General features: G+C 36.2%; 4 protein-coding genes across 10 annotated transcripts; 3 read left to right on the top strand and 1 right to left on the bottom strand.

Moving 5' to 3' along the window:
• Positions 1-774: 774 nt before the first annotated feature.
• Positions 775-7,297, top strand: LOC111470196. 5 transcript variants are annotated; one of them, XM_023115729.1, is made up of 14 exons: positions 775-932; positions 1,514-1,782; positions 2,748-2,790; positions 3,149-3,175; positions 3,271-3,363; positions 4,026-4,201; positions 4,796-4,967; positions 5,051-5,173; positions 5,443-5,562; positions 5,844-5,864; positions 6,000-6,058; positions 6,214-6,304; positions 6,464-6,580; positions 7,011-7,297. In XM_023115729.1, the coding sequence occupies exons 2-13, from the start codon at positions 1,547-1,549 to the stop codon at positions 6,554-6,556; spliced, it is 1,254 nt and encodes a 417-aa protein (XP_022971497.1). In that variant the 5' UTR covers positions 775-932; positions 1,514-1,546; the 3' UTR covers positions 6,557-6,580; positions 7,011-7,297. The 5 variants fall into 5 exon arrangements, with proteins under 5 accessions (XP_022971497.1, XP_022971498.1, XP_022971496.1 ...); XM_023115730.1 differs by lacking the exon at positions 775-932 and adding an exon at positions 941-1,115; XM_023115728.1 differs by lacking the exon at positions 775-932 and adding an exon at positions 941-1,233.
• A 317-nt stretch (positions 7,298-7,614) lies between these two features.
• LOC111470277 lies at positions 7,615-8,998 on the top strand. Of its 2 annotated transcripts, none has more exons than XM_023115835.1 (4): positions 7,615-7,683; positions 7,720-8,146; positions 8,244-8,391; positions 8,611-8,998. In XM_023115835.1, the coding sequence occupies exons 2-4, from the start codon at positions 7,766-7,768 to the stop codon at positions 8,829-8,831; spliced, it is 750 nt and encodes a 249-aa protein (XP_022971603.1). In that variant the 5' UTR covers positions 7,615-7,683; positions 7,720-7,765; the 3' UTR covers positions 8,832-8,998. The 2 variants fall into 2 exon arrangements, with proteins under 2 accessions (XP_022971603.1, XP_022971602.1); XM_023115834.1 differs by having other exon boundaries at positions 7,643-7,680; positions 7,717-8,146.
• Positions 8,999-9,577: 579 nt separating this feature from the next.
• On the top strand, positions 9,578-12,341 carry LOC111470240 (pentatricopeptide repeat-containing protein At1g08070, chloroplastic-like). Of its 2 annotated transcripts, none has more exons than XM_023115793.1 (2): positions 9,578-11,473; positions 11,661-12,341. In XM_023115793.1, the coding sequence occupies exon 1, from the start codon at positions 9,622-9,624 to the stop codon at positions 11,449-11,451; it is 1,830 nt and encodes a 609-aa protein (XP_022971561.1). In that variant the 5' UTR covers positions 9,578-9,621; the 3' UTR covers positions 11,452-11,473; positions 11,661-12,341. The 2 variants fall into 2 exon arrangements, with proteins under 2 accessions (XP_022971561.1, XP_022971562.1); XM_023115794.1 differs by lacking the exon at positions 11,661-12,341 and having other exon boundaries at positions 9,578-10,949; positions 11,036-11,337.
• A 1,167-nt stretch (positions 12,342-13,508) lies between these two features.
• On the bottom strand, positions 13,509-15,134 carry LOC111470065 (protein PHYTOCHROME KINASE SUBSTRATE 4-like). The gene has a single exon (XM_023115539.1). The coding sequence runs from the start codon at positions 15,132-15,134 to the stop codon at positions 13,509-13,511; it is 1,626 nt and encodes a 541-aa protein (XP_022971307.1).
• Positions 15,135-17,656: the final 2,522 nt, after the last annotated feature.

The raw sequence follows: 17,656 nt of genomic DNA, 5'->3' as shown, positions 1-17,656 counted from the left end.
TACACATACCATTCTATGTAGTTTACTAAATATACATCTTTTTTTTTTCTTTTTTTTTAATAACCTTCCATAATAAAAATTGCAATAAAAACGTTTATAATATCTCCTATAAACGTATACATTTCTTTCTTTTCTTCTCGATACATGTTTAAGACCTTCCATAAAACATGGGAACTCATTATTCAAGCGTAGATGTTGTAGTGGTGACGATATTGATTCATTATTCACAGTATATTCATATGTAACATCTACCTATCACAATATATTTTATGAGGCTGGTCCCTCAATGACATGAGATCCATGGAGCAATTCTTAAATAGTATGCACTAGCTCCGAGTACGACTCTTGCTACCAAAGCCACAGCGAAAACACAGGTCACATTTCCGCAGGTCACATGTGTTCTAAGACCCAACATAAAGAGAATAAGCAATACTTCGATTTCCAATTTTATCTCCTTCGTGTCATTTCTTGTATTCTACGCATACAATATTTCACATAATTATTAATATTCTGTGAACTGAACTTGTACATTTTTTAGAACAACTTTATTTAAATATTATTTTAAATAGATCAAAAGATCCTTATAATACAATAAATATGAATCGAGACAAGTGGCGCCATATTTAGGAGCATTTGGTATGAAATCAATTTTCTCTGTATTGTATCTGTCACCAACGGCCATGCCCGAAATTGTGTGTTTGTGTGTGTACATATATATATGTCATATATGAAATGCCGGATGAACGCACCAACCACTTGTCATTGCAGAGCTTTGCATTTTGAGAGAGAGAGAGTGACTTTTTTGGGATTCGTCTAATAATAGTATTGATTAGGAAGTTTTCGTCACGAGAAGCTCCACGGGAAATCAAGTATCTGTGTTTATTTTGAACTCCAGAGTTCGTTCGCTTTCTACTCCTCATCTTTCTTCCTCGGTTAGCGCTTTTCTTTTTCATCGTCCTGTTTCGATGTCTTTTTCTTTTTTCTTTCTTTCTTTCTTCTCGGCATTGAAGAAAGGGAAAGAACCATGTTTTGCCACGATTGTAGTTTACTTTGGCGTATATCTTTTGTTTCGTTTGGAGTCTGAAGACGTTGAATGAGTTCAGGATTATATATATGTGTGTGTGTGTGTGTGTGTGTTTGAAGGTGTTTCCATCTGCTTTTTGTTTTCGTTCATCTTTGCCCGTTTTTCTGATCTCATCGCATGAAGGCGGGGAAGGTTTTAATCTTAGAAAAGTTGCGGTAGTTCATATTTTTGGCGACACTCTGTTTCTTTGGATGATTTTCTGTTTTGGATTTCTTTTTATATGAAGTAGACAGGGAAACGAGTGGGGAAATCTTAGCAATAAGAACTCAGAAGTCTCTTAGCAAATCAGCGCTTGTAAATATTTAGAATGATAAAAAAAAAAAAAAAAAAAAAAAAACCGAGTTTCTCTGTGTATTTCTTCATTTTTCCTCCTTCAGTTATTGTAATGATTATATTCTCTCACTCCCTCGCTAACTCTGTTCTACTCAGATTGAAGATTGAAGTCATACTGGTTGGAAGCAAATGGGGCTATTTCAAAGCTCAAATCCCATTTGCCCCAACAACCAGCACTGTTCGGAATGGGTAAAGAAGAATATGAAATACTGCTTCTGCAGTACGAAAGATGGAGTTTCTCTCACTCTGGGATTGATTAGTGTTATTAGTTGGGGTATAGCGGAGATACCCCAAATCATTACAAATTGCAGGGAAAAATCTTCCGAGGGCCTGTCTTTGGCTTTCTTGCTAACATGGATACTGGGGTATTTCCCTTTTTTCGTCCTTGGCTTGCTTTCTTTGGGATTTTAACATTTTAGAAATCTAACTTTATTCAAATGAATTGATAGTATTTCTGAGGACTTCCAGTTTGAATAACAAAAGTTATCTTAGGGCATTTTTCAGTGAAATCTTGTTTGATTTTGGCGTGGTTGGCGTTACCAACTACTAGTTATATTTTCTGTACTCCTCTAATGATTTATAACACTGTTTTTTGTAATTCTTGCTACCTTTGATGGTGTTGAAAATCATTTGTTACCCTTCTTTCTTCTTTTTGATCACTGGAGTTTCATGGACTCTGCTCCTTGTATTATGCTTGTGGCCCATCTCTACTAGTTTTGGGGAGGCTTTGCATACTCTAGGCCAACTTCAGGAGACAAGGAGTGTGTAAGTTATTAAATTTTCCAATTTGGAGTTTGAACCCAAAACTTTGGACTTTCGCACATGTTCATGGCACCCTAACCACCCTTAGCCAATAGAATCCTCTTCTGCCCTGCACCCAGAAAGGAGTGGTGGGGTATAGAAAGGGTTCTTTGACCTTGCTAATCGATATTTTATCTCCCTGCAGGGTTATGGTCTAGAATTTGGTAGAACTCTTTCTATAGTTTATTTATTCACATTATTTAGTTATGTGAATGCATCCGTACGGAAAATATTTTTTTGGATTGCTTCGATTGTGGTACAAATATTAGCAAGATACAGGAAAGATACAAATATTAGCAAGATCATGGATCAATTTATGGTGATTGATTCATAAATGGTCAATCACCATGATATGTGCTTTAAATAGTTTTCTCTTGGATTGATTGAGTATTACATATCTACACGCCTCATTTATTTTTACATTCAAAGCTGCCAAGATACAGGAAAGAGTTTAGTCATCTTTACAATAATAATTCATTCGTAACTGTTTTCCAGTGGAATTTTAGATTATTTGCAATTTTTTTTGCAGAGATCTTTTCAATGTCTTTGGCTGCATACTCGAACCAGCAACAGTAAGTGCTCTAAAATCTAAACAATTTAATGCCTTTCTTTTCATTTGCATATTCCAACAAGATAAATCCACAATGATTATATCTGTAATTGTTTATCTAAGCAAATAAAGCCCCATCCAAATAACGGCATTTCTCATGGTTATCAAGTCATAGTCATATCGCTTGGCATGTTTGCATAACTCAATGAAATCGTGTCACTTGAGCTTATACAAGTTTTACTATCTATCTGAAGCTGTGAATAAGGATCAATTCATGATGGCTTTTTCATGTTTTTCTTTAAATAAAAATTTTGAGATATTTATCTTGTCAAGATCCTACATGTTTACTTTTTTTTAACCTTCTCTGGTTGTTTATGCAGCTTCCAACTCAATATTACATGGCATTGGTATGGTTTTAAGGTTTTGAAATAATTTTTTTAAACTGTCCAAGTATTTTTTTTCTTTTGATATTGGTGGAAATCACTATCATGCTGGTGTACAGTTGTATACGATCACAACACTGATTCTGACTACACAGACCATATATTATGGGTACATATATCCTCGAATGAAAGATCATCGAAGACAGTGCAAGGTTTTACATTCTCTTTTCCTATTTATCACTTGTTGCTTATCTATGACTCTACATATACACTTAAATTTGTATGTATAGATACTTATATGCTATCATACTACATATACATATTCACTTACCCACATATATATGGGCTGGAAATAATTTCCAGTTAATGCTGGTGTTTTTTTTCCTTTTCAATTAAAACTGTAGTTTCTTTTGAGAACGCTAGTTTCTGTCACCTCAAATGGTCCGAATCATCTCAAATAGGAAGTGTGGCTCCACACCCTTAACTTCCAAAAGAAGGGTATAGATGTGCTTGCTTAAACCTCCCTCTAGGATGTTTTAGCATCCACACAATTTTTTTTCTTTTTAATTTGTCTTTGTATTTCAATCACACAGCCCATGTATTGACACTGAAATGTTATGATATTTTAATCCATTTCTTTCGGTTCTCATTTGGGCTTTAATGCTCTAAATAATCATAAAACATTATTAAGCAAGGTAAGATGTACAGTATAGATGAGGCTCTTTCTGCAAAGATTTGTTATATTTGTTTGCCATACTGCTATTTGTGACTCTACTGAATGCCTTAGGTTCTTTTTTGTATATGTTTGCCATATTGTTATTTGTGAATCTACTACATGCCTTAGTTTCTTATTCATAGTGATGCCAATGCACAGATTGATACATGTGATAAAGTCCAACAAAGCTATGGCGGTGTTAATGTTAAGCAAGTCAACAATGACGATGACATGAACAAGTTCAACACTTTTGGAAGAGAGAATGGTTCCACTAGTCCTATTCCTCTTTCTATGCCTCGACAAAATAGTTCCCTGGGAAGAGAGCTATACTTCACGTAAATATTTTCTCCTTTGACTGTCCAGCTTCCTGCTTTAGACCTGTATCGCATAAAAATCACAATAATCCAATTTTGTGTTTAGATCATTTTAGCCTGCAATCTGGAAGTTATAACTTTAGTAACCTTCAAAATTAGCAATTTAGAAATGTAATGTCATAACTTAGTCTAATTCTATTCCCACTAAACAAGGGACTACGTAATCACTTCCCTTGAATATAATTTGGAATTCAAAGAAGTGTTTTATTTAATTTGTAATCTACTTAATATATCGATTTTATAAGGTCAAACTATCTTTGATTTATTAAGTTCTCATCCGTAAGAAGTAGAAGAGACCTTGGGGTGCTAAGTTTTCAAATAAAATTGATACTTCATGCATTGCTTCTCAAATTTGTATAAATTGCCTTGCTAGTGGGTAGACATTGACCATCTCTTCATACAATGCTGGTTTGCCTATAAACATTGGGCAATTATCAATTCTTTTGTCTTTCACTAGGGATTTCTAGCCTTACTTCTTTTGTATATCTTTTATTCTTCATTATGTGGTATGTTTCCTTGGTCATTATGTTCTCTCGTTTATTTGTAAATACTTAGGTCAGCAAGATCTCTATCGAGGAGTCATACTCCCACAACAGGGTCTTTTTTAACACAAAAAATGACTCCTCCTTATATTCAGAACCCCTTGCAAGAGCCGCTGCTTGATGGAAATGAACCATCACCATCACCATCTTCAACACCTCCCAATGTCAAGAATATGCTGTCTGTGGTAAGGTTTATTATATAATTCTTGGTACCAATTGTCCGTAATTTATAATTACAGTTAATAATAGTTTGAACTTCCATCACCAGGTCTTCATGTTGACTTTCTTTGGCACACTCAGTCTCCATCAATTTGCAGAAAACAGATTTCGTAGTGTCTCAGATAATCCGAATAAAGGATTTGTCATACCAGTAGGTAGAAAGCTTTTACAGGTAGGCCAACATGAACTTAGTTTTACATGTATGTTAATTGGAAGTTTGCATAAAAACTGCTAAGAAACCTAGTAATTCATACTCCAGAAGCTTGTCTTCATATTTCTTTTTTGTATATCGTTCTACTATGAGGCAGCTGCATGTATGATGTGCATTTCATATTTTACCTTTTTGCATCATTTGGCTTGAAAGTTGACTTGAAGGCGATTTTCAATATTTGATATTTGAGTGGAGGCATAATAAATCATTGAGTGCTATTGAAATTCCAGGTTGCTGGCGAGCTGTTGCAAAATAATGGCAGTGAAGGAAGCAGTGGAATTGGAACTTACCTTGGTTGGGCAATGGCAGTTATATATATGGGTGGGCGACTTCCTCAAATTTGCTTGAATGTAAGATCTTCTTTACCAAGCATGAATTGATCCATTGTTAGAAAAACTTGCGCTAAAATTCTCATACATAGTCTGGTCCATAGCGACAATTGGCTTACATGAAACCAAGTCGATGCAGGGCTCTGTTTCCACCAGAAAATTAGGAAGTTGTGTATATCCAACCTTTTTGGTGTAAGATTTGATTAGCATGCATGTGGTTTTCTTTGAGAGTCCAAATAATAGAAATTGAATCTGTGTGGTTATAAGGTAATTGACTCTTGGTTGTTTGTTAACTTTTGCAGATAAGAAGAGGACATGTTGAGGTAAAGATAATTGTTGTGAAATTAGCTTAGCGTGGACTTGTAGTTTGTAACTTTGGTTCATCCTTTACAATTTTTTATGAGTTACATGCTGTTATTTGGAGTTGGATTCACTAATATTTTTCAATTATTGTGCAGGGTCTTAGTCCTTTAATGTTCATTTTTGCTTTGATTGGAAATTCCACGTATGTAGCGAGGTGAATATGGTCTATTCTTTATTCAAAGTTCCTTTCAGAATCATATAGTTCGTGAACTTCAATCGTAATTCCTTGTAGCCCATTTTCTTCTTTTTGAAGGTATTGGAATCAATTCATAATAGTTTCTTCGTTTTATATATCTTGTTTTTTTATAGTATACTTGTGAGCAGTACAAGCTGGTGGAAGATCAAACCAAATCTTCCATGGCTAGTAGATGCAGTTGGATGTGTTCTTCTCGACACATTTGTATCCTCATTATCAATATATGACACATGCTTGAAGATATAATCTATTGTAGATTTTTCTTTTAGCGTTTCTTAAACATGTAGGACCTTGTTAATGCTCTACTTTTATTACTCTTCAGTGGTTTGACTCTGCAGAAACTAGAAACCTTAACTTCTTCAGATACTAATACAATTTATCTATTTCCACTACCGGATACATCGAGTTGAAGATAATAGCCTCGCGCTTCCAAATGAAGCTTGGAATCGCCTATGACAAGGAAATGATGTGATTGCTAAGGTCTCCCTTTCTTTCTGCTCACCTCGTTTTTGTTTACTTCCGTACATCGTGTTAAAATATCATCACTAGTCCAATAGGGTCAAACTCAATAATTGTATGAGCCCTTGTATGTTCATTTTACAAAAATGATTTAGGTATGTTAGGAATAAAGATAGCTTAATATTTTAGTAGTAGATTGTTAGTCTCTACTAATAAATACCCTTCAAGTATAAAAACAAGAACCGGATAAATTTAAGGTGTCTTCATGTGTAACAAAGTGGAAATTTTGCATCCAACTAGTTGGATTCTTCGATGAATAATCAAGACCAGGGATTGAAAATGAAAGATATATTCTTGTTCGACTTCAGTAGTTTTTATAGTTCTCTTTTACCATTTTTGAACTATGATTTAGAATTATTATGGATAATTATTGTTGATTGTTACATTGTAGGTAATTCGTCTCGGCCCCATTGAAGCTGAAATGCACGCATAAACTTTCATAGCTCCTCCGTGCAATCGTACGCAAGCTTACTCGACCACATTAAGGGGCAGTTCTACTGGCTCTCATCTTGAAACACGCAGATGCATATTGGTTTCTCATTTTTTCTTTTAAAGTTCTTGAGGATTTGATGTTTGATTTCTCCAAGTTTATGTTCCCCAAATTAGCATCACAAATCTGGACTCTATTTGCTCATTACTTTAACTGGAGTTTATGGTTGGAACTGTTCCAATTTTCTATATCATAGATTTTCTTTCTAAGATTCATTGAATAAAGTTGGGGTAGGTTTCTCTATCCCAACCTAGGTGTGACATATTCTTTGAGAGCGAACCCTCACTTTTTTTTTTATTATTATCTTAACTATCATCCTGCCAATATGAGTATAACTCGTTGAGACATGGACTCTCAATCGAGAGGCCAAGGTTCATGAACTTATGCTAACCTTTCGATATAACAAGAATAGGTTAAACCCAAAATGGGAGAAATTATTCAATTAATTATGGGAAAATGAGAACAAAGGTTAATACAAAAATAAAATATCTACGTTTCTTTGGTCGACTTAGATATATCTTTTTCCCCTAAAAAATGGGTGTCCACCAGTTCAAAGCCACAGCCGCGCACGAAACTACGTCCATCCCAAAAAGAAAAAAATCACACCAAACCGAAGAAATGGCTCCAATTCTCCAAGCTTCTGCAATTAATCACCAATGGCTTCTCTTCCATCCCTCTGTGTTTCCTCCTCCGCTCCATCCCTTCTTCGACCTCATCGCCATTCGAACTCCCTTTTCCGCCATGGAAGCAGCCTCCCAACCCCTCCAAGAAACACCTTTAGACGTGGAAAAACCACAACATCGCTCTCCTTCCGCACCTCCTACCGATTCGCCGTCGATCACGAAGACGAAGACGAAGACGAGCAAATCGCTAGAGAGTTCAGCTTCGACGAAGCGGTCGATCTCTTCAACCAAGGAGCTTATTACGACTGCCACGACGTTCTTGAGATTCTGTGGAACGGAGCCGAGGATCCTACCAGAACTCTAATTCACGGCATTCTCCAGTGCGCCGTGGGACTTCATCATCTCTTTAATCGGGTTCGTGGTTTGAAATTTAACGTTATTTCATTTGGTAATTTCGATGCTGTGTGTTTGTTTTTTGTGGAACGGAGTTGAATTTGTTGTTTTGGCTCAGAATCATAGAGGAGCGATGATGGAGCTTGGAGAGGGACTGTGTAAGCTGCGGAAGATGGAGTTTCAAAATGGCCCTTTCCATACTTTTGAGAGGGAGATTTCTGCAGTTTTGGACTTCATTTACCTGACCCAGATCGAATTAGCTGCCTGTGAGTTCTTTTCTTTCACCATTTTTTTTCCCATTACAACTCCAATCATTTCTCTGAAAATTGATTTAGTAGTAATCGAATTATATATATAGTCTATGTAGTTAACAAGGATTGTTCTGAAACTTGAATTTGTTGTTCTTGATTTTGATACAAATATGGTCACTTGATTCACCATTGTCTGAACACATCATTGTATGATTGTGTTTGGATTATAAGCAGGTGATGAGAATGTGTGCGTTACAATGGAGGGTTCAGAGAGATCATATGAATTGCTTGGAAGATATGGTGCAGGACAGAAGCTGTATGATACAGAGGGAGAAGTTGATGGAAGTATGTGCATTGTGTTCTCTCCTCAAACGTCTCAAACTCATCCATTAAGGGTAAAGCTTCCTACTCTTGCTGCTACCAAACAACACCTTTTAGCTCTTGACTACCATTGATATTCTTGGTGTTCTTGTTTTACATACATGCTTAGTGATGAAGAAAGAAAGATCTCTCATGTATCCAAGTGATAGCATCCTTAGGTTATTATTTGAACTTTTTATACTATAATTGTATTCGAAGAGATTCGTGATTAAATTATAGTTTTCGTCTATGAACTTTGATGATTGTGTCTGGATAGTAAGGATTGGTTGGTTGGGTTCGATTTTCCATCTTGATTCTGAATTTCAAAAAATCGAAAATATTCGATTTTGTTTGATCTCTATTGAGAAAAAATTGAATTGAATCAAATCAAACTTGTGATTCCATTTTTTTTTTTTAAATTAAAATTTTTGACTGTTCATTTGACTTTTTTTTTCTTTTTTCCCCCCGAAAATTAAGCATATAAATATGTTTTTACATTTGGATTTTCTTTTATTTTCTTATTTATTATTTAAAATTTGAAAACTAAATAATTATCAAATGAATTTGTAAGATTTATAACACACAACTCTTAGAAATTTTAAACTAAAATTACGTTTTTTTTTCTTGGTTTTATTATTACTTTTTCCATATGTTTTATGAAAAACACAAGCTAAATTTTGAAAATTAAAAATGAGTTTTAACAAAATTATTTTATTTTTTGAAATTTGGCTATATGTTCAAATATTTAAATCAATATAAACGAATTTTTCAAATAATTAATAAAAAAACAAAATTTGTAATTTAGATATTTCATGTAATATTGATTAAATATTAGGAGGCATTGGCGCGTACCATTACGTATCATCGGCACCACCTTATCCGCGTATGAATTCCCAAGAACTCCTTCTTCTCCCACACAGCCTCAATTCCTGCACATCCATTGCTCATCTCAAGCAGCTCCATGCCGTCGCCATTAAGACACCTTCTCTCTCTCTCCACAATCAGTTCCTCTTCCGCAAACTCATTTCTCTCTCCTCCTCCTCCTCCCCCGACCTTTTCTACATCCGTTCTATCCTTCTCACCTCTTTGGCCGATGCGCAATTCCGCCTCAATCTCTGCAACGCCTTCATTCACAGAATTTCTGCGAACTCCAATGGCGAGAGTACTAATTCCACCGGTCTCAGGGCCATGGAATTCCTGAGGGAAATGCTTCTGATCGGCGTCCAACCGGATGGGTTCACATTGCCGCATGTTCTCAAGGCGCTGGCTCGGGTTCAGAGGATTAGAGAGGGCCAGCAGATTCATGCTCATTCCATTAAGATTGGATTGGTGCGATTCAATGTTTATGTGTGTAACACGTTGATGAGATTGTATTCCGTCTGCGGCTCTATCGACGCTGTGCAGAAGTTATTCGGCGAATATCCTCACCCGGATTTGGTGTCTTGGACCACGCTCATTCAAGCGTTTACGAAGGCTGGGCTTTATAGGAAAGCGGTTGGAGCTTTTATGGAGATGTGTGATCTGAAGCTAAGGGCTGATGGGCGGACTCTGGTGGTTGTCCTCTCTGCTTGCTCCAACTTGGGAGACCTGAATTTGGGTCGGAAAATGCATTCCTATATCCACCATTACATTGACGTGAATGTAGATGTATTTGTTGGCAATGCCTTGTTAGACATGTACTTGAAATGTGATGATTCGAACTCTGCTTACAAAGTGTTCGACGAAATGCCTGTGCGAAATGTGGTTACCTGGAATGCTATGATTTTGGGATTGGCTTATCAGGGCCGGTACAAGGAAGCTCTGGACATGTTCCGTAGGATGCAAAGAACAGGGCCCAAGCCAGACGAGGTCACGTTAGTAGGGGTTTTGAACTCTTGCGCGAACCTTGGAGTTCTTGAGTTGGGTAGGTGGGTTCATGCATACATGCGTAGAAATTATATTTTAGCTGATAAATTTGTTGGGAATGCACTTCTGGATATGTATGCAAAATGTGGAGGAATAGACGAAGCTTTTAGGGTGTTTGAGAGCATGAAAAGAAGGGATGTATATTCATACACAGCCATGATTGTTGGGCTGGCCTTGCATGGTGAAGCAAACTGGGCATTCCAGGTCTTCTCCCGGATGTTAAGAGAAGGTGTTGAGCCAAACGAAGTGACATTTTTAGGTCTTCTCATGGCTTGCAGCCACAGTGGATTAGTTTCCGATGGCAAGAAGTACTTTTTCGACATGTCGAATACATATAAGCTTAGACCTCAAGCAGAGCATTATGGCTGCATGATTGACCTTCTTGGGCGTGCAGGTTTAGTGAAGGAAGCAGAAGAGATTATCCACAGCATGGAAATCAGGCCAGATGCCTTCGCTTGGGGAGCTCTATTAGGGGCTTGCAGGATTCATGGAAATGTCAACCTCGGGGAAAGTGTGATGCAAAAGTTGATGAATTTAGATCCTGTTGAAGATGGTAATTACATTCTTATGACTAATTTATATTCTTCTGCTCATAGATGGAAAGACACATTGAAATTAAGAAAGACGATGAAAAGTAAGAAGATGAGGAAGACTCCTGGATGTAGTTTGATTGAAGTTGATGGTGTTGTTCATGAATTTCGCAAGGGTGACATGTCACATCCAAAAAGCAGAGTGATATATTCAGTATTGGAAGGAATCGCTTGTCATTTAAAGAGCTTTGGGTCTGTGGAACATATTACAATGACTTAAATTAGGTTGTCGATCGTGGGATGTTGAGGATTGTTGGAAGGGAGTCTTACGTTGGCTAATTTAGAGAATGATCATGGGTTTATAAGTAAGGAGTACATTTCCATTGGTACGAAGCCTTTTGAGGAGGCCTAAAGCAAAGCTACGAGAGATTATGTTCAAAGTGGATAATATCATACCATTGTGAAGAGTCGTAATTCCTAACATGGGAGAGTGGGATGAAGAAATTACTCAACTGGACGAAATCAGCTTCATTCTCTGCTCCCACTTAAACGGAAAGGCTTTGACAAGTAAGTTCCCACCTTTTCTTTGCTTTCGTGTATAGTTGCCACTATTTTGAGTAACAACACATAAATTTAAAATCGGAATTTCTTCCTTTTAATTGCTACAATTAAAAGATCACATATATTAAAAAACTAAAAATTTTGTGATCTCTCGAAATCTTTCTAGCCCACCTCTATTGATACGACTATATCTAACAAGTAATCATCTTGCCAATGTGCTAACAGCTTAGAGTCGTGGAAGTTTTAGTCTTGATAGCTTATCTTGATTTAAAAACTTACCCCGATAAAAATTAAGGGGAAGAAAAAGAACCCACCTTTTTCTTAAAGATTCCAAGTGAGATTCACTTCGGCTTACTTTGTCACAGATATGCTATGCTCTGAACTTGTTCTATCTTGAAGTATGTCTAACTTTACCTGTATGGATCATACTTGAGTTAATTTTATTTTTTTCCTTTCTTTTAAATCAACATTGCTGGAAATTACTTGCGACTGGTTTATATAATATTTCTGATTGTTATGGTGAAACTATCTGATTACTGTGACCTTTACTCAAGTAAATTTAGAAGTGTAATTCGACATGAGATTATAATTTATGTCTTCAACTATTAATTTCTTCTAGTAGCTTATTCAATTCTTTGTATTGGTGGTTGCTCTCAATTGTTAGATTTTATTTTCATTTAATTTAGAGATTTAAATCTTCATTTGAAATAAATATGGTCGGGTTAGTTGGACTGGTAAATTATGGCTTAGGAAAGTTTGGGCTTTTTAATGGCTGAATTTAAGGGTAGACCAATATCATAGTTCGAGTTAATTCTTTTTTCTAAAGACATCAGTCACTGCCCTTCTCACTCAATTTCACGCTTTCATTTCCCTTGTTGGAGGTTTAGAGACAGTTTTACACCAAAGGATACTTCGAGTAAAATCTGTCTTTTTGTAGTAAATTTACACCATGCAAATGAGTTTTAAATGTGAGCATTAATTTTAGAATTGTATTTTTTTTTTGGATTCAATCGAGGCTATCTAATCATATATAAATTTTGTTGATGGAATTCCTTTTGAGTTAAGTATCTCGACTCATGGATGACTTTTGGGTAAGTTAAGATATGTATGATTTGTCCTATGTGACAAATGATCGATCATGTATGTTGTTGGCAATTGTGATATTTGTGCATGTATTGTAGACAACATACATGAATGTGAACTAAATATCATGATAGGTGGGTTCGATTCTACCAATTGATGTGAATTTTCATCAGCCATGGTAAAGCCTTCCAAACTTATGTTTATATACCACTAGAGAATTAGTACGATAAAATGAGGTCATTGAACAAATTATAATACTTTATACTAAATGGTGGAAGTGATCTTATCTTTCTTAAATGAAGAACTTCTTGGAAGTTATTGAAGTTGAAGCAATGCTCGTAGGAGTTGAATCCTTCAAGTATTGTTAGAGAGGTTGTAATCGAGTTGCGGATTCGTGAGCTAGCAAAGCTGTGTAACTATGATTTTAAAGCCAGTGGAAGAAAAGCGAACAAAAGTAATTCAAACTCTAGATTTAAAGTGAACAAATTACTAAGTAAAGTAATTGAATGGAAAGTTCACCAAACTACTAATTCACACAATTATTGGAGAGAGACAAGGCTATAATGAAGAGGGGAAACAAATTGAAGAGACAAGATAAGAAAATAAAGAGGTGGGAGTGTTGGAAGAGATGGCGGTGGAGAAAAATGGTGTGTCATTCTCCATCACAATTATAAGAGAAAGAGTGCTCCCAAATCAGGCAGCAAAAGTAAGAGAGTGGCGAGCTGAACTAGACCTTGCTAGTGGTGTTGGTGGCTTCTTCCCCAATGGTGGCCTACTCCCCACATGCTTCGTCACCGGCTGTGGGCCCACACTCACCGCCTTCTCCGACCGACAACTCAGCAACCCGTTTCCCGATGATGATCTTCTTCTGTGGTTGTTATTTTTATTAATGTTGTTTTTCTCGGTCCAAGGCTCCTCGACCTCTGACATGTTGGCGATGCTCGCCCGATCAAAGCCTTCAGCCGTCGTGACACTCCAATCGATGCTTGCTTCACTTGGCTCATACCAATCGCTCGATGGCGTCATTGGCTCATCAAGACTACAATGTGTGGTCGCTGCATTCAACCCTAGTCTTCTAGCTTCTAGTTCCATTGAGTCTCGTCGGTGGAACATGTTGGAGTACGAGATGGTGGTGGTGCTAGCGGTTTGAGTGGAGAAACTTTCGATTTCGAAAAGGTCTGAGCTAGCATCACTGGCCATGTCATCGATGTCACTGATGATGGTGGCGTTGCCACCAGTTGCTGCAACGTTGGCTAGTATTCGTGATTTTAGGTCGTTATCACCATTGCCATCTTTGACAGAGCTCGGTTTGAAAACTTCTAGAGAATCTCGAGGTGGGTCTTGGATTAAAATAGGGTTTATGGATCTGATTGAAAAATGATCTTCATTGTTGCTGTTGGACTTGTTTTTCAAGATGGGAAAAGAGAAGCTAGTAGAAGCTATTACACGTTGCGTTGTGGGTCCTTGAAGAAGCAAATTTGGAGGAACACATTTTTGAGTGCTCCAAATCACGTTATCTGAATGTTGCAAAAACATTGTGTTGTCACTAGAAGTTTTCTTTGACGACGTCGAAGACTCTGATTCAGAAAAATTGTCTTTATCTTTGTCTTTGGTAGTATTGTTGTTATTGATATAAGGACGTGCTTTTGGGTCTAATATCACTTTAGACTCATGAACTTGAATTGACTTCTTCCCAATGCAAGGACATTTAGAGCTTCCAAAAATCCATCTTCCTGTTATAGATGATGACATCGGTGGCTTTCGAGTTTTCTTTTGCAAATGAGGACTAGAATCACCGTGCAAAACCGATACAAAAATTGCTCCAGGAGGGTTTGAGAGCAACCCTGTTTGGCTGTTCCAACTAGCCTCCGACGAGGCGGTCGGTGTAGTAGAGTGAAAAGATCGAGCTCGATAACTCTGACGATACCCATCAATGGAGGCAACAATAGGAGAGAATTTAGAAGCTACCACGGATGACGGAGGAGTAACACCACCACAAGTCCAAGGTTTGGATCTAGATAATTCTGAATCCTTATCCGAATCCTGATCTATAGATTGTCCTTTCAACATCAACATCGGGTCAATACTCGTCACAAGGTTGTTGGTTGAAACCTCATTGAAATACTTCTTTGCATCAAAAATACTTAGCTCAGAGGAATCATCAACAATGGTATAACGAGCAAGAAAGTGGTGAGGATGAGTATCAGAAGCCTCTCTTCTGTCTCTCAGATCATTATGGTTGTAGCCAAAGATTGGTTTGTGAGATAAGCCTTCATCGTGAACAAAGCTCATCTCAGAAGTAGTTGCTCTTCTTTCCATCAAAAACCACAGAAAGCAACCTCACCCTCATAACAAATATTTATGAAGCAATGATATGAGAGAGAGAGAGAGAGAAGGGAAAAGGATGACATAATCACATGAGGTTGAGAGCTATGCTTCTTTTTTCATCCAATATTTTGCAACTTTAAGGCTTTTATTAGTGGGAGAAAAACTATTGGAAGAGATGAGAGCATCCAAGTTGGCTATCAACTTATGAAGAGATGTGGGTCATTTTGAAAGATTCCTTTCACTTCAACCTTCACAAGCTCCAACTCTTTCTGAGTAAAAAGGAGCCAATCTTTGATTCATCCATCTTCTTTAAACCTTAACTTTTTTTAAGTTCACGAGTGATTTACGTGTGTTATTCGTCTAACATATAATTGATCGAATATTCTTGATTTAGCTATGAAGGGAAAAGGAAAGGAAAGGAGTGCAAAACAATAGTGCTCATGGGCAAAATTGATATGAATCCAAAAAAACATGATCAACATCTATATAACTATACCCAAAGTGACTTTATTGATGCTCCCTCTCAACATCTCTCAAGGAAAATATCATATAATGGATTGTGATATGTCTGAAAGGAAGAGAATATATAATTGAACTATCGAAAACAAATGTGCAATTGGTTGGTATAGATAGTAACTTTAATTTTTGGAATTTTTTTTAGTAGTTCTATCTTCAAGATTGTTATCATTTAAATGTGGTCTTGGTTCATTTATGTAACTATTCTTTTGCGATTCTTTTTTAAAAAAATATCATATTTTTTTGGTGGTTAAAAGAATAAATAATTCATGATTTTTTTGGGCAATCATATGAAATTTTGTGTTGATGATTTGAGATTAGGGGTAGCGTTACAATCACAATGAAATTGAGGATTGTGGTCTTTCTTTTGAGAGCAAAGTGAAGAATGGAAATATTTTGAAATTCAAAGGATGAGAGTTGGATGATGTGACCCAATCCACTCATCAATCACATCAAAAAAATGTTATTAATTTATAACCTTTAAAACAAATCATTCTAATACACTTTGGGTTACTTACAATAAGATTTTATTTATTTTGAGATTCTCAAGAGGAAGTGCATTCATATATTCAATATGAGAAACAATGTTTATGACGTCATTTTTATTTTTCCTTCATTAAGAAATAAATTAATTTATCATTTGCACCAACTTGTATGATTGCCCCCATCAATTCTTGCCCATTTATTAATTTAAATGATTTTAAATCATAAACTTTATATAAAAGAAATATTGACATAAATAATTTTAACATTTTTTAATTTTTTTCTCTTTTTTAATTTTTTTCTCTAATGATTTTCTATCATTCTTAAATGAATATTATCGATCAATTTTTACCATTTTTTAAGGTGTACACGGTCTTCTATATAATAATAATAATAATAATAATAATAATAATAATAATAATAATAGTAATAAATACCTCTAAAAGCCAAGAATTATTCCAACACAAACAGGTGGCTGAATTATATGAAGTGGTTTTGTGCCAAACTTTTATGGGCAAAGAACATGGTTTGTTCTATAAGCAACCAAATATGTGTGGTTGGCTTTTTGCTTCCCCTTCTCTTCATATACTTCATTTTCTTTGACGATAGGGATGTGCCTCCAAGGAACACTTCATTCATTGCTTTGTGAAGCCATGATTTTGTAGAGACCAACGAGTGATATATATATGCTTGTAGGGAACCTATTGATCAATGTTTTGATATACATGCTTCGTGCCTGTGGTACAACAATACTCATTTAACCACATCAAATTTGAATGACTTCCTCAACAATCTCGAGTCCTACCTTTTTAAGATTTTTGACATTTAGCTATTGTCTTTATTGATACTAGTTCATGTGGTTACTCAATGTGACGCTCTTTCTACCTTTTTAGCCAAACACTATTAAATTCTCCTCTTAGTAGCTTGCATAGGCATTTGAAGCAATACCAAGTCTACTCAATCCTTCCAAAGCTATAGTACTATGAGGTGAGAGCCAAGCCATTTTGGGCCAAACAAAACCCTCCTCTCCTTTTAATCATCAAGGATACATAATCCTTCCAAAGCTATAGGACCTCACTAAATTCAATGAATGGCCAGCATGTGAGCTAACAATTTCAACAACAATAAGAATATATCTAGGGTCCTTACCCTGTTCAAAAACTCAAAAATGAATACAACTCATGAGTCTTGTTCTTTTGTTATCATGTAAGAGTTCATGAACATTCCTTCTCTGTTCTCGTTCAAACATTTTGAAAGGACGAGCATATCTTAGACATATTCTTTTTTTAATTGCACAAGATCCAAGATCCAAGAGCTCAACCTAGAAATGAAAGAAATAGACAAAGTTGCAAGGGTTGATGAGCTTAAAAAGCCACAAGCAAATCTCTAATTGTCCCAAAGCATGAACAGAACCAAGCTGTGTCCATAAGTTCACAGCTTCAACTAAAATGATAGCACAAATGGCCTACTCGACCATGCCTTCAACTACAAACAATCAATGTCCCCTGCCAACA

This window comes from Cucurbita maxima, unplaced genomic scaffold (genome assembly GCF_002738345.1).
Source record: "Cucurbita maxima cultivar Rimu unplaced genomic scaffold, Cmax_1.0 Cma_Scf00043, whole genome shotgun sequence".
In the NCBI taxonomy this organism is placed as follows: Eukaryota; Viridiplantae; Streptophyta; class Magnoliopsida; order Cucurbitales; family Cucurbitaceae; genus Cucurbita; species Cucurbita maxima.
This window is presented reverse-complemented; position numbering and strand designations above follow the sequence as displayed.